Source organism: Thermobia domestica, chromosome 11 (genome assembly GCF_964235325.1).
Source record: "Thermobia domestica chromosome 11, izTheDome1.hap1.1, whole genome shotgun sequence".
Taxonomy (NCBI): domain Eukaryota; kingdom Metazoa; phylum Arthropoda; class Insecta; order Zygentoma; family Lepismatidae; genus Thermobia; species Thermobia domestica.
This window is the reverse complement of record NC_137464.1, coordinates 225,805,384-225,819,891: the sequence shown is the minus strand read 5'-3', so window position 1 is coordinate 225,819,891 and position 14,508 is coordinate 225,805,384. Positions and strand designations below refer to the sequence as shown.

General features: G+C 36.6%; 1 protein-coding gene across 2 annotated transcripts in view; it reads right to left on the bottom strand.

Moving 5' to 3' along the window:
- The window catches only part of LOC145664773 (pickpocket protein 28-like), a 66,767-nt gene that overhangs the window by 38,151 nt on the left and 14,108 nt on the right, over positions 1-14,508 (bottom strand). For both annotated transcript variants that reach the window (XM_081731722.1, XM_081731723.1), the window contains 2 exons: positions 7,471-7,710; positions 4,284-4,383 (listed from right to left, as the gene is read on the bottom strand). In XM_081731722.1, coding sequence (XP_081587848.1) covers positions 4,284-4,383; positions 7,471-7,710 — 340 coding nt within the window. The remainder of the gene's footprint in view (positions 1-4,283; positions 4,384-7,470; positions 7,711-14,508) is intronic.

The window sequence follows — 14,508 nt, the reverse complement described above, 5'->3', positions numbered from 1 at the left end:
CTTTGGAGATCTTGGCTTTTTGGGCTATTTTTGAGACTTTCAGTCAAGCAGCCACTGCATCGTCACTATTTATCCTAGAATCATGGTTCATACCTCATTCTCTTCAGAATAGAGCTGGCTTTCAAATGATACCACTTGCATGCTCATACCATATACCAGAAGCGGGGAAAAATTGCCAAAGTAAAAATTTCGGAGGGAAAATTTTTTTTGTCGAACTTTGGCCCCCCCTGGACCCCATGTGTGACCGTAGCCATCTAAAAAAAATCTGATAAATAGTACTTGGTATACTGAATGTGTGTGCCAAATTTCAAGTTTCTATCTTGAATAGTAAGGGCGGGAGAATTTTTATCAAAAATTCCCACAATGCCCCAAATCACCATAAAACACTATGATCTCAGGGGAAAAAAATCCTGAGACATCCCTAATTACCCTAGAACTATAATCCGCCATCATTCTCTTCAGAATAGAACTGTCTTTCAGGCGGTACCATTCATATGTCTCCATCATGTATCTAAGGCGGGAAATTCCTGGAAAAAGGGATTTTTGGGGGCAAAATTTCCCTTTTTTCAACTTTTGCCCCTCTGGACCCCCCTGTTTTTACGCAGAAATCGAAAAAAAACTTCTGGTAAATACTACTCGGTGGCTGAATGTTTGTGCAAAATTTCAATCTTCTACGTGAAAAAATAGGCCCGCCAGAAAAAATTTCCCTACCATGCCCCACTTTTACCCTATACAGAAGTATATTTGGATAAAAATTCACTGAGACGACCCTAATTACCCTAGAATAATAATTCGACCGTCGTTCTCTTCAGAATGGAACGGCCTTTCAGATGGTATGACTCACGTGGTCCTATCGTGTATGTGAGGCGGAAAAATGACGAAAAACGGGATTTTTGGGGTAAAAATATATCTTTTTTTTAAACCCTTTGCCCCTCTGGTTGCCCCCTGTTTTAACACTGACATCGGAACAAAAAATCTGGTAAATACTACTCGGTGGACTGAATGTTTGTGCAAAATTTCAATCTTCTACGTTCAAAAATAAGCCCGCCAAAAAATAATGAACATAGGCTTAAAAAGGGAAAAAATACATTTTAAGATTATGACGTCATCACCTCCCATGTCTGGACGCAGGACGGTCTGAAACCATACGTAATGTCTTCTACAATGTCTCTGGACTTGAAAAACAAAAAAAAAAAAAAAAAAAAGAAAAGAAAAGAAAAACCCGGACGAAAAAGCTCAAATAGAAGAGAAATAACGCAATGTACCATGAAAAACTCGTATGGTACAAAATGTACCATAAGATCCCCAAAGGGCTAGACGAATATCACGTCAGTAAAACTTAAAAGTTATAATGCTTCAAACTAAGGCAAGAAAACTTACGTTGCATATAAGAAGAAAACTATGAAGAATCAGAACATGAGGTAAGTTTTGTTCCCGAGTTTGAAGCCATAACAGTTTAATTTCTGCTGATGTGACTTCCCTAAAGAGCCGCTACTGAAGTCAAAGAAATAAAACTAAGTATACTTGATACAGCCACACATCTCCATCCCAATCCAGCCACACGCAACCAAAGACTTGCAGATTTAAAGTTAAAATTTAGGTTCGGGATGAAGCTGTCAACGCTCTCCAATTTCCCTGGTTGTGGTACTCTGTATGTCGTAGGTGTACTGTAATCTGATGATTTGAAGGAAATCCTGTATCTCCGTTGAATTTCGAAGTGGGCGACGTAGGTAATCAAAATATTAAGAGTTCAGTGAAGGTAGGTCCGTAACGAAATCACTTCAATTATCATTGTCATCCCAGATGAGCGTTTACCTTTTGAGTTACAGAAGTGATTTATTTTAGCCATGGAACTTCGCATCAGATCCACCATAACGATAGTCGGCTGATGGCTCGACAATACAATATTTGAGTGCGTCCCTCCAATATATCGTCGTAACTAACACCGAAACAGCATCGACCTGAATAACTTGCAACATCACATGTCCTACTCTTCAAAATTGATAAATACAACTAAGTATTTAAGATACAATGACGTCATCAAGCATAAGTATCTCGGCGTATGCAACTAATACCCCATAAGTTTTGTGTCCAACATCTTTCTTAACTCACAGGGTAATGGACAAGTTATGGTGAATTTTCAGACGTCTTATTCGCACTTGCTTCTCATCGTGCAAAACTTTTCGGAACTACCAGCAAATATCTAGTGTTAATAGATGTAAAAATATTAATGACTAGCATCAATTTACCCACTTCGCTGGGTTAAATTAAGAAAAAATAGTAATACGTTTCGTTAGTCACTCACTTTTTACTGTTACCCCCTTGATATTGGTCATTTTGATTATATTCATCTCAGCGACTCAAAAATTATATATTCGACACTAATATCGACCATTTTCGATCATTTGTAAATGTCTTTCCTCTACTTAAGTTACATCGTCAAAGTGATATGACAAAAATCATCTCATGTTCGAACTTAATCTCATGTTGAAAATTTGATCGAGATCGGTCAGGTAGTTTAAGAGTGAAGTCACATAGACAGTTACTTTCATTTTTTTTTTTTTTTTACATATTTATATCTCCGACTCCCCCTCCCCTGCGTTGCACCGTCAAAGTTAAATGATAAATATTATCCCACGCCCGAACGTCATCTATGTTGAAAATTTGATCGAGATTGGTTGGGTGGTTCAAGAGTTATTAAGTTTTCTTTATTTTTATATATCTGTTCCCTCCCCTCCCCTTCCCCTAAGGTCTACCGTCAAAGTGATATGACAAAAAACACCCCAGGTCCGAACTTCATCAATATTAAAAATTTGGTTAAAATCGGTCGGGAGGTTAAAACGTGATGAAGTCACAAAGACAGTCACTTTTATTTTTACTTTTTTGACATATATCTTCCCCCTCCCATCGTTGCACTGTAAAAGTGAAATGAAGAAAACATCCCAGGTCTGAACCTTATCTATGTTGAAATTTTGATCGAGATCGGACGGGTGGTTCAAGAGTTATTAAGTTTTATTCATTTTCATATATTTCCCCTCCTCCTCTCCTCCTCCCCTAAGATCAACTGTTAAATGAAATGATAGAAAATTTTCCAGGTTTGAACTTCATATATGTTGAAAATTTGATTGATATCGATCGGGTGGTTCCAAAGTAATTAATTCACGAACATAGTCACTTTTACTTTTATGTTTATTGATTTTTGTATATCTCCCCCTCCACCCTCTCCCCTACGCTCCACCATCAAAGTGAAATGATGATAATCATCCCAGTCCCAAACCTCACCTACATTGAAAATTTGATCAAGATCGGTCGAGTGGTTCAAGAGTTATTAAGTTTTACTTATTTTTTCTGTCCCTCTTCCCTAAGTTGTACCGTCAAAATAAATAGCTAAAAACACTCCCAGGCCACAACCACATCTACGTTGAAAATTTGATCGAGATCGGTGGATCGGTTCAAGAGATTAAGAGTCACAAACATAGCCACTTTCAATTTTATAATATTGATTTCTTTCTGTAATTCGTAAAATATATATTGTATAGCTACATTAACTTTTAAGTACAGCAAGAATAGCCAGAATACAACAATTGTGTTAAAATCACACGATGAAATTTACACAGAGTTTTCGTTTACGTATACATTTTGTTCTCGACTTATTTTGATTTGTAACTTTTAAACCAGACATTTTCTTATTATCATCTCCTTTTATTTGAACACTTAACGGTGATGTTGAAATGAAATCTTGAAGTTTTACGTTCTACGATTTTGCTGGCTAGGCTAAAAGATACTCTAGTTTGGTATTATTATAAAATATAGGTGGGAATCCTTATGTATGTACACTCACGTCCAAAATTATTGTCGCATGTCTATAAATATGTTGTTGTAGGAATATAATTTGATAACGAATTCAACCGGTATTTGTTATAATGTTAGTATGTCTATAATCGACAAAGACATGTATGTGGAAAATTTCATGTCAAAAGAGCAGTAAATAAAAACAAGAAAACGAAAATTAAACTTTCTTGTCCATTTAGCAACACTTTGTTTTACTCATTCTAATTTTCGAATTTGTAATTCTTTTCTTATGAAATTTACCACAAATATACATTTCCTGATTATACATATAGTATCAGTATTAAAAGTACCCTGCAAAATCATTATCAAATTATATTCTTACAAGAAGACAGTTATAGATATACGACAATCATTTTGGACATGAGAGAACATCCACGTGCTTATACTACTTTTCCCTACAATACTTGAGAATTATTATAGGAAAAAGATACCTGCTGAAGAAATTCATAAATTTCGTTTCCATACGTCTTCTCGTAAGGAACTAACCGTATACCTGAACACCAGAGGGCTAAGTAGCCAAACTTGATTTGCCTAAAAATGAAGAGAAAAAATAAAGCACTGTTCTATAGGTATTATATTAGGTATGCACAAAGTAATATTATAAACTAGTAACCTATATAGGGTACTGTAATAGGTAGCCTATAACAATTATTTACGAGGGGTGGACCCAAAGTAACCTGAATCGTACTCCTACACATCGTGTCCTTGTAGTACGATGTTGCACCGCTGGGACACTGTGGAAGGACCTCTCCTCAGTCAGTATGGCAAGTGGCGTCAGCTGATAACGATGCGTGTGGTTTTTCAGGCAGTTCTTTGTGTGTTTGTAGTGCATTCGTGACACCAAGAAATGGCAGATTATTACGAACAAATTGCGGCTGTAAAGTTCTGTATTTTACTCAGCAAGAACGCAGTAGAAACTGTTGTGAATGCAAACACCTTACAAAGAACATGCTCTTAGTAAAACGCAGTGTACGAATGATTTGTTCGGTTTAAAAGGGAGAAATGACCATTGAAGATCAATCCCCATTCCGGTTACCCTTCAAGTGCGCAAACGGAGGACAACAATGCCAAAATCCGTGATCTCATTAGGAAAGATCGATGCAGAACAATCGACCAACTTAATGACTTATCCCTGTTATCCTGGAGCGCCATTCAGCGCTTTTTTGCACGACGATTTGGAATTGCGGTCCATGTTGGTGAGTACTTGTACTTGAAATTATATGCCCGTAGCCAAACCCCCTCTATAAAAGTTGTTGCGCAAATACCTTAGGATCCTGAAATATGAATTTTTGGATAGGGCACATATTAGTTCCTAAGTGAAGTCTTGACTCGACTGCAGTAGATTCCATAGTTTTGGAGCTATGGACCTTTAAAGTTCATTTTCTCATGTTTTCAGCAGTCTACAGTATAACTCCGAAAGGAAGCGTTTGTGCACCCAGGTTTGTCTATACTTCTTGTCGTATCTTGGTGTCAGGAATCATCTCCCAAACGTTGTCGGTGTTATTTTCAAAAAACGCTGTATATATTATCTATATGTAGTCTCTAAGTGTAAGCATTCCGTAGTCATTCACGTTTGTTTCAACTGTAGAAAGTAAAGTCACAATTATAAAAGATGACGTTAACGGATTGAATGTAAAAATAAACTTGGTCGAGATATATCGGTCTTAACTATCTATTGCAAAAAAAGTTATATTAACCCATTTAAGCCCACTGTTTCCAAAAGGGAAAATTTATTTTTTCCATCTCTTTTTGCTAGTGGATTATTTGTTATGGATTTATTTAGCCTTTTATAATAAGGACCTGGTACCAATCTACCTGCTATTACTAAAATCCTCAAAATACATTAAATGAGGTCAGAATCAATACGTATAGAAACAATTACGAAATTCTGTAAAAAAAAAAAAAAAAAAAAAAATAATAAGTCTGGCTAAAATAGGTTGAAACCTCAGTAACCGTGGCTTGAGTACAATACACGAACCCTTTACACAAGAAGTGAGTGATCTATCGCTGAACCAACGCGGTGACTCTATTGTAATAGTTCTCTGAGCTGCTGAGTTCCATTTACTTCAGTAATGCGTATTTGAAATTAGTTTCACCTCCTTTGTACTTGGCAATCGAAACGAAGATCTTTTTATTATTTTTTAACTAAAGCAACCCGCCAATTGCCATGTGATGCTAAATTAGTTCAATTCCTGTCTTTCCGTACGCCTAGATGGAACACGTCTTTCTAATGTCATCAATAGAGACCGGATGTTTAGGCACTAAAAACCTGTAAAATAGGCAGGCAAATAGGCACTAAAAATTTTAAAAATAGGCAGTAAAATAGGCACTGAAATGTAACTCGAAATAATGAAGATAAATACTCAATACCATTAAAAAATAGGTTCAGGTCATAGATAATGTTCAAAGAATATAGAAACATACCTGTTTATTAATATCTTATTTTATTGTACACATAAAAACTAAGCCTGTTATGCATTCATACATACTGGGTGAACCTAAAAGATCTGTACATACTTTGGGAGGTGATTCGTGATATCAAAAGTAGACCTGTTACATGATGGATACCAAAGGAAGGCAAAAAGTCCTGTTGCATGTTATGGAATTCCGCGTCGTGCACGAGTGACAGGGGTGCCATCTTAAAATTGAAAATGGAATCCAGACAATTGGAACGAGACATAAAAGTGTGCACATACTTCGGGAGGTGTTTCCTGACATTCAAGAGGACTTTTTGTCATCTTTACATGTCACGAATCATCTGTCGAAGTATGTGTCTCATTTTCGATTTCAAGTTGGCACCTCTGTTACTCGTACACGACGAGGAATTCGACAACATGCAAAAGGATTTTTTGTCTTCTTTTCATGCCACAAACCACCTCTCAACGTATGTGCACACCTATTTGTTCCGTTCCAATTGCCAAGATTTGATTTTCGATTCCAAGTTGGCACTACTGTGACTCGTACACGACACAGAATTCGACAAAATACAAAAGGACTTTTTGTCTTCTTTTGATGTAATTAATCACCTCCCAAAGTATATGCATATCTTTGAATTTCACCCAGTATGTACATTGTAACATAGCACGTGTTTGTATTTACAAACACTTATTATACGTGTATATGCGTCTTTATTTATGTTGTATAAATTATATATTTTCCCAATAAAGGCTTATTTTAAAGAAAATGCATAAAATAGGCAACATTAGGCACTAAAGCAATTATTTAGGCAGTAAAGGTCGAAATAGGCAAAATAGGCAAAATAAAATTGGCTTAAATCGAAACTATAACCCCCCACATAAACTTTGAAACGTTATTTTTTATCATATCTTTAATATTAAAGAATAGGCATTTTGCCTAACATCCGGCCTCTAGTCATCAACAAGTAAAATGGCATGTAAGTGCTATCGATAATACAATTTTTAATTGTATATTAATTATGTACTGTATGTATATGCACTTCAATCATTAAATGTATTATTTCTTGTTCATATTGAAGCACTTTATGTGAATTGAAAATTTCTTGTTTGCCTGCGGACCTCTCCTAGCAACTCACTTCTCTTGTTGCCTCTGTTTTACCTATATGCGAGGATCATGCAATACACCTGTTATAATACTTACTCTTCTGGTGGACTGGTCCCACTGAACATTCTAATCTGAGCCTCTGTATAGTTGAATCTGGATTGCCTGATCTTGTTCTCACTGCAGAGTGTTATAGCTGGGAACGGAATATCCCAAACAGGAGTAGATTTTTCAGAGAATGACACCATTACAGGAGTGGAATTCCATTTGACCCAAACACTGTTGATCATCAAGGCACAGCCTGTTACGCTCAAGAAAACAGAAAGTATCCACCATATTCTGGAATGGATACATTATTTTAAATAGAAAATTCTTGATTACATATAGTCGAAAACCAATTTGTTTAGACTGGAGATTTGAATTATTCTATTTTCAGATTTTGAATTTAATATTGCTTACAAGGAACCCTAGGTATCTATCAGAGCCCGATTTTCATGAAACTTTGTATATAAATAGAGTACCTCGGGAAACACGCACAGCCAAAATTGTAGCTGCAGAGTCCAAGACGTTGGGACACTAGGGCTCGAGAAAGATCAAATGCGGAATGTCAGTACATTAAGGAAATGGTGAGAAAATGCAAGTTTTTCTTTTAAAACTCGTCATTGTAATCACACGAAATGAGCATACATGGATACGAGATGGCATATATGATCTGTTAAAAGTGATGGAAAGAATATCCGCCAATATTGAAAGATGCCATGTTGAAACTGGTGCGATTGCTGTAAATGAGAAGAGGGTCATGCGATGCATCAATTTGAACATAAGTATACACAAAAAACAGTTGGTGAATTTTGTTGTGAGACTACATTATTTCTGTGCTTCTGGCAGAGTGGTTTAGGTACAAGATGAGCAAAGTGTATCTCATGACACTCTAGCAGTTGCAGGTTATTGTGGGCTATGAGTGGGATCAGTGCAACTAGAAAAACAGAGCGAAATATAATTTTAGCACTACATGATTTGTGTCAGAGTCAACATATAATTGGTGTGGATATGCTGGTACAACGGGTTCTTCATAATAATGCCATGGTTAGCATTAATTTGTAACTATTTATTATATTTCCATTAATTCGAACAGAAATCAGAACGCCTATCAGTTACTCATAGCGCTCCCTACTCTCCATCTGTTCGAGTGTCATGAGATACCTTTGCTCATTTTGTACATAAACCACTCTACCAGAAGCACAGAAATAATGTAATCCCACGACAGACTTCACCAACGGGTTTTTGCGTCTATTTACGTTCAAACTGATGCATCGCATGACCCTCTTCTCATTTACAGCAATCGCACCAGTTTCAACATGGCCTCTTTCAAGATGGCAGATATTCTTTTCATCACTTTTAACAGATCATATCTACCATCTCGTATCCATGTATGTTCATTTCGTGTGGTTACAATGACGAGTTTTAAAGAAAAACTTGCATTTTCTCACCATTTCCTTAATGTACTGACATTCCGCATTTGATCTTTCTCGTGCCCTAGTGTCCCAACATCTTGGATTCTGCAGCTACAATTTTGGCTGTGCGTGTTTCCCGAGGTACTCTATTTATATACAAAGTTTCATGAAAATCGGGCTCTGATAAATACCTAGGGTTCCTTGTTAGAAATATCATGGGTTGTAATAACTAACATTTGGATAAAATTCTATTCCTTTAATAGCTGTTTATTCTATGCACATGAAGAAGCTCCAGCATGGTTATATGGATAGCGTACGTGCCTTTGGCGCGGGAGACCAGAGTTTGACTCCCTATGGGAGCTTACATAGTTTGGATTCTATGTTAAACTTTAGGTTCACGTCTCATTTAGCCTCACTGTTGGAAAAGACGCTAAATTCAAATCAAATAAAAACTGTACACATGAAGATCGGACGGCGCACAAAAAAGGAAGTGGGACATTGTACACTGTACTATCGGGGTAGGATACTTTTTCTCACTAATATGCAATAAAATATAATCAAAATTTTTGAGAGGTTGTAGCACGGAGAAAGTTTTGACTTTGCAGCCCCCCTTTGCCGTGGTAACATCCCACATACATAAAATGAATATCGGTGGACAGCTTCATCCTTCAGGAAGACATTGATACATTATTGGCTTAATTAGGGGCTGAGCTATTGAAGTTTATAGACCAAAAAAGGGCAAAACCCGGACATTAAAAAAAAAGTTGAAACCTTTTCTAAAATGATCATGATACTCTATTCAGTAACTCAGAGAAAGTCCAAAAAAGTCTGCGTTGGGTTCGGTCACTATGGCCTCCATATTGGATAGCCCATTTCCAACGTCAAAAGTTTTCGTGGAGACCTAGCATTCACTTTAACTGATTATAATACAGGTTGTAAACACAGCAGATATGAAACAAACCTCGTTGATACGATATTTAATTAATTATTCTTATAGTATGAAAATTGAAGAAATTTACGTTTTCCCGAAAAGGGTAAAAAGGGAAATTATACAAAATTTCTCAGAAGAGAAGTGAAAAATTGAGTTTTGCGATTTTTATTACAACATTGTAGGGAGAAGAAACATAAAATATGTACAAAATTATTGGCTACACCCTAATATTAATACCTTCTAAAAGCTTTCTTTGGATAAAGGAAGAACGGGAAATTTCCGATAATTTGAGGGAAATTTATATATATATATATATATATATATATATATATATATATATATATATATATATATATATATATATATATATATATATATACAGGTATCTGAACATAGAAACAAACATCATAGTTTCAAACGTGATTTATCGTGATGAAATGAACAAGTTTCCCGTTATTAAGAAAGAAAGCTATAGAAAATTATTGAAGTTGGTCTTCTTTAGGTTTTCAGCATGCTATATATATAGTCCTTGCACGAAGGAATAGTCGGAAAAAATTGACATGTATCCGCAAGCATTGGTTAATTCTTCTTTAGTCAGAAAGTCAATCCAATTCTCAGGTTGAGACTTTTTTCCAGTGGTTGTAATATTGATTAAATTTTTAAATAGTGCATACTTATTCATGCACTTAGTCATCATCATCCTATGGAAGGCAATGGCAAACCACCATGGGTTTACTTTGCCCTAGGATTTTCGGGTCAAAGACCTGCATTCAAGGAGAACACTACATCATCTTTATCATCAATTGAGCTAATGATCCTGCGAACTAGAATCTATTTTACTAAAACAAGAATTCCCGAAGTTTGTAAAACAAAGCTATTTCATAGCTAGACAAAGTGAGAAGTTTTGGTGTGGAATTTGGAGTGACCTGACAATTGAACAAGCTTTGATGAGAGCTATGAAAAGTAGTGGTAGCCTCACCTGGGAACGAGGAATTTTGTTTCAATTATTACAACATGGGTTCATTCCATGCCTGCATATTCAAGAATACTGGAAGCTGTGGAGAAATCCACTGATGTTATCTCCACCTCCTCCGAACAACATGTTAACTTGCGAGTGTCTCGTCAAACTCATGACGCTGAAGATATCTATGTTTCATCAACTGGCTCCGAAAACACTAACCATTCGAGAGATCATCCCAACTTACATCAATATCTACTGATTTGCTAGCTGATGAAAATGTAAATTGTGATGAAGCATTAGAAGTTAGACTTGCTGTGATGAAGAAAATTGAGGGAAAGCAATTCAGTGAAATTAATCTGAAACGCAAGTCAACTTGAAGTCTTTGGGCAGCTTACCAAGATCAATAACTAAGCGTAATGAAGCAATCTGTGTAAACCCAAACTACCTTCTGCACTGCATGGTATGCACAGTTACCGTCTGAGATCTTCAAATATGAACATCTGCGTATCCTCCCTCCTTATTTGATGAAAGAGGCCTAACAAGGAAAGGTACAAAATCATCGACAATACCGGTTTTGTCCTGAATTTCGACCCAGGAAACAATAAGCAGTGCCACAAAACAGGGGGTATCCTACGTAGTTGATAGTGGGCATCTCTTGTATCGTGTTGTATGGCAGCGTCCAGCCACGTTCGAAGAAATATGTTAGCAATATACTGCATATGTTGTTACACATTACGAAAAAACTCTCATCGTTTTTGAGGGAAATAACGAAGATACAAGGACAAAAGATGAGGAGCATCTGCGACGTGCAGGAAAGACTTACCACGTTAACATAGAATTAGAACATAATATTACTGTTACTGAAGGGCAGACTGAATGCCTCCTAAATCCAACAAAATGAGATTCAGCCTTGTTTGGAGTAAGCATCTCCAGAAATCAGGATACAAGGTATTCCAGGCCAAGGCCAGCGGCACAAATCTGTCTTCAACGGGTAAGACCGTTCCCATAATCTTATTTTTTTTAAGCGATTTTCAAAACAATTATGTTTTGAAAACCAAACAAGTTGAAAAACAATGTTATGGAAGATCAGAGGAGCAGAGTTATCTTCAACATTGGGAGGGGAGCAGATTTGAGGCTTATTCTGAGGGGACATGAATTTCATTTCACTTTCCTTTGTGGCAATTCGATACAAATCATCACATTTCTCTCCAAAAAAACACATTTAAAATCGGATTATTGAGGCGGACAGTCCCGCAAGTTCCAAGATTGGATAGGACTTATCTCCCTCATCCCCCTGAGATTTGCGCCAGTGCTCCTAAAGTGTAAGTATTTGTGGATGTACACGATTTAGGTGCATGTAAGAGTGAGATAAATACATGCTACAGTTAAACCTCCAAATTATGGGTTTAGAGCACTAGCTCATTTAGGAAATCCGTCTACTGAAACAAGGCGATGCGATGACCACATGCCGATACGCATGCGCACAATTATTCTTACAAGACCACCACGTCGCCGGGAAGAAGGACCGCCATCCAGATGGTGGCACGCCTTTCTAGAACCGCCATGGCGGCTGAAAAGTGGTTTTATTGCGGCAACATGTCGGCAGGAAGGTGGGCAGCCAAGTATGTGGTGACATGTAGTAATATGGCCCCAACATGGTGGTTCAAAGGTGGTATCATTATAACTTTGACTAGCATGCCGACGGCGGGCGTCGCTGCTGGGCCCATTATAACAGCTACGAGCCGGATATCATATTCACGAAGAAATTAAATGTCGATTAAAAGTAGGGAATTCGTGTTATTATTCAGTTTAAAATCTCTTGTCATCGCGAATTCTGTCGAGCAATTTGAAACTTAAAATATATAAAATGATAATCATGCCTGTTGTTCTGTATGGTTGCGAAACATGGTCGCGTATTCTGAGGGAAGAACATAGACTGAAAGTATTTGAGAACAAGATCCTGAGGCGAATATTCGGACGCAAGATAAACGGAAATGGGGAATGGCGGAAACTTCATAATGAGGAACTACATAATTTATACGGTTTACCAAACATTGTTAGGGTTATCAAGTCTAGGAGGCTATGGTGTGCAGGCCATGTAGCTAGGATGGAAGAAAGTAGAAACGCTTTCAAAGTCTTGACTGGAAGACCAATCGAGAAACGACCATTAGGAAGACCTAGGCGCAGATGGACACTATTAAGATGGATCTCGCAGAAATAGGAATACAAAGCAGAAACTGGACCCAGTTAGCTAAGGATAGAAGTCAATGGGGAGCTTTTGTGAACGCGGTATTGAACCTCCGGGTTCCATAGGCCATAGAGTTAGTTAGTTTTAGGAGCCGGAGCTCCCGACTTCAATATTGGTTCCTAGATAGTAATAACTGCAAGAGATAGCGGAAAACCTTTTCATTTGCTTTAGGCTTTCATTTCTGATGCAACCATAACTACTAGATCTACTTCTTAAGGTTTCAGTATTGAATTCAAATAGTTTAGAGATCTACCGTAGGTACACAACGTGAAACAAAAATCATTTGAGTACCACTGAAAATCATTTATATTATTTAAAATTGTTATACAGCAATAACCTTTATTTAAATTGAAAATTTGTGTTAGAAAATTTTCATACCTCGAAATTTTTAAGTTTATTTATTTATTTTAGAAAAGAGGTTTATAATTTAACAATGACAATTTAAAAAAACACCAACAATCAAATTGTTGCTAAGAGTTAAGTTTTACTTATTAGTGTGGCAAATTCAGTTAGGGGGATAAGAGATGGCGCTGTAAATTATAAGTATTGGGGAGCTTTGCTCTCAGTGTTTATTCAATTTTTATTATTTACTGTACAATATTTTGAACAATTTTGTTATTTATTACAACTTTAATATACTGTGATTCAAGTTATATGAATTCATGCGCCGCTTATCCTCCCGTAATACATTTACATAGTGAAAACAATTATACTTAAAACCGGCTAATTCGGCCATATTGGCACGAGCCATTTTAATACATAATTATATCTTAAACAATTTTAATTCAAAACAAGTTTAGTGAAACAGTCTACAAGGCTCTAAGGCCGAGACTTCCTTTATATAAATCTCCCGTAAGGGAGATAACTAGAACTAGAAATTCAGTTAGCGTATTCAGGTAAGTATTTTATTCCCCTATTTCCCCAATTTTTTTTCTAGTGGCGTTGAGGTTAAAAACGTTACTAGGAATGAGGGAACAGCATATATACAAGAACTAGCATGAATGTTAAATCAATATTCTAGTTTGTAACTTGGCTGTTAAGATTACTTAGGGGCAACGGAGGGAAGGGGAACTGCGCCCCGGAACAAGACCCTCTATGAAAAGGAAGCTTCGATTGTTGTTTACCTTAATGGTAACTTCTTCAGGTTCCTTTCCCCTTTGTAATTTGCAGGCCATGGGCGCTGAGGGCCTATATACAATCAATTGGCATCTTTTCAGGCCCGGAAAATTCCCGAAAAATGCCTGGATGTTTATGTCAATGTAACAGCTATCTTCATATTTTTCAAACATTAGTATTTTAAAACATGTAGATACTATTTAAGAGCACTGAATGATTTATTCTTATTTTTATTATATATTTTAAAAATCTAAAGTTCGAGCAAAGCAGCTATTTTTTTAAAGCATTTTTTTCTTTCAGCAACTTCTGCTTTTCATAGATTCATGCAATCTATAAGGTACTAAATCGAGAGTATACATTTCTGAGTTTTAAAAGAAGTTATGTTTTGTTTGAAACTTTGTTTCCTTTTATCACAGCCAGCGGCGCA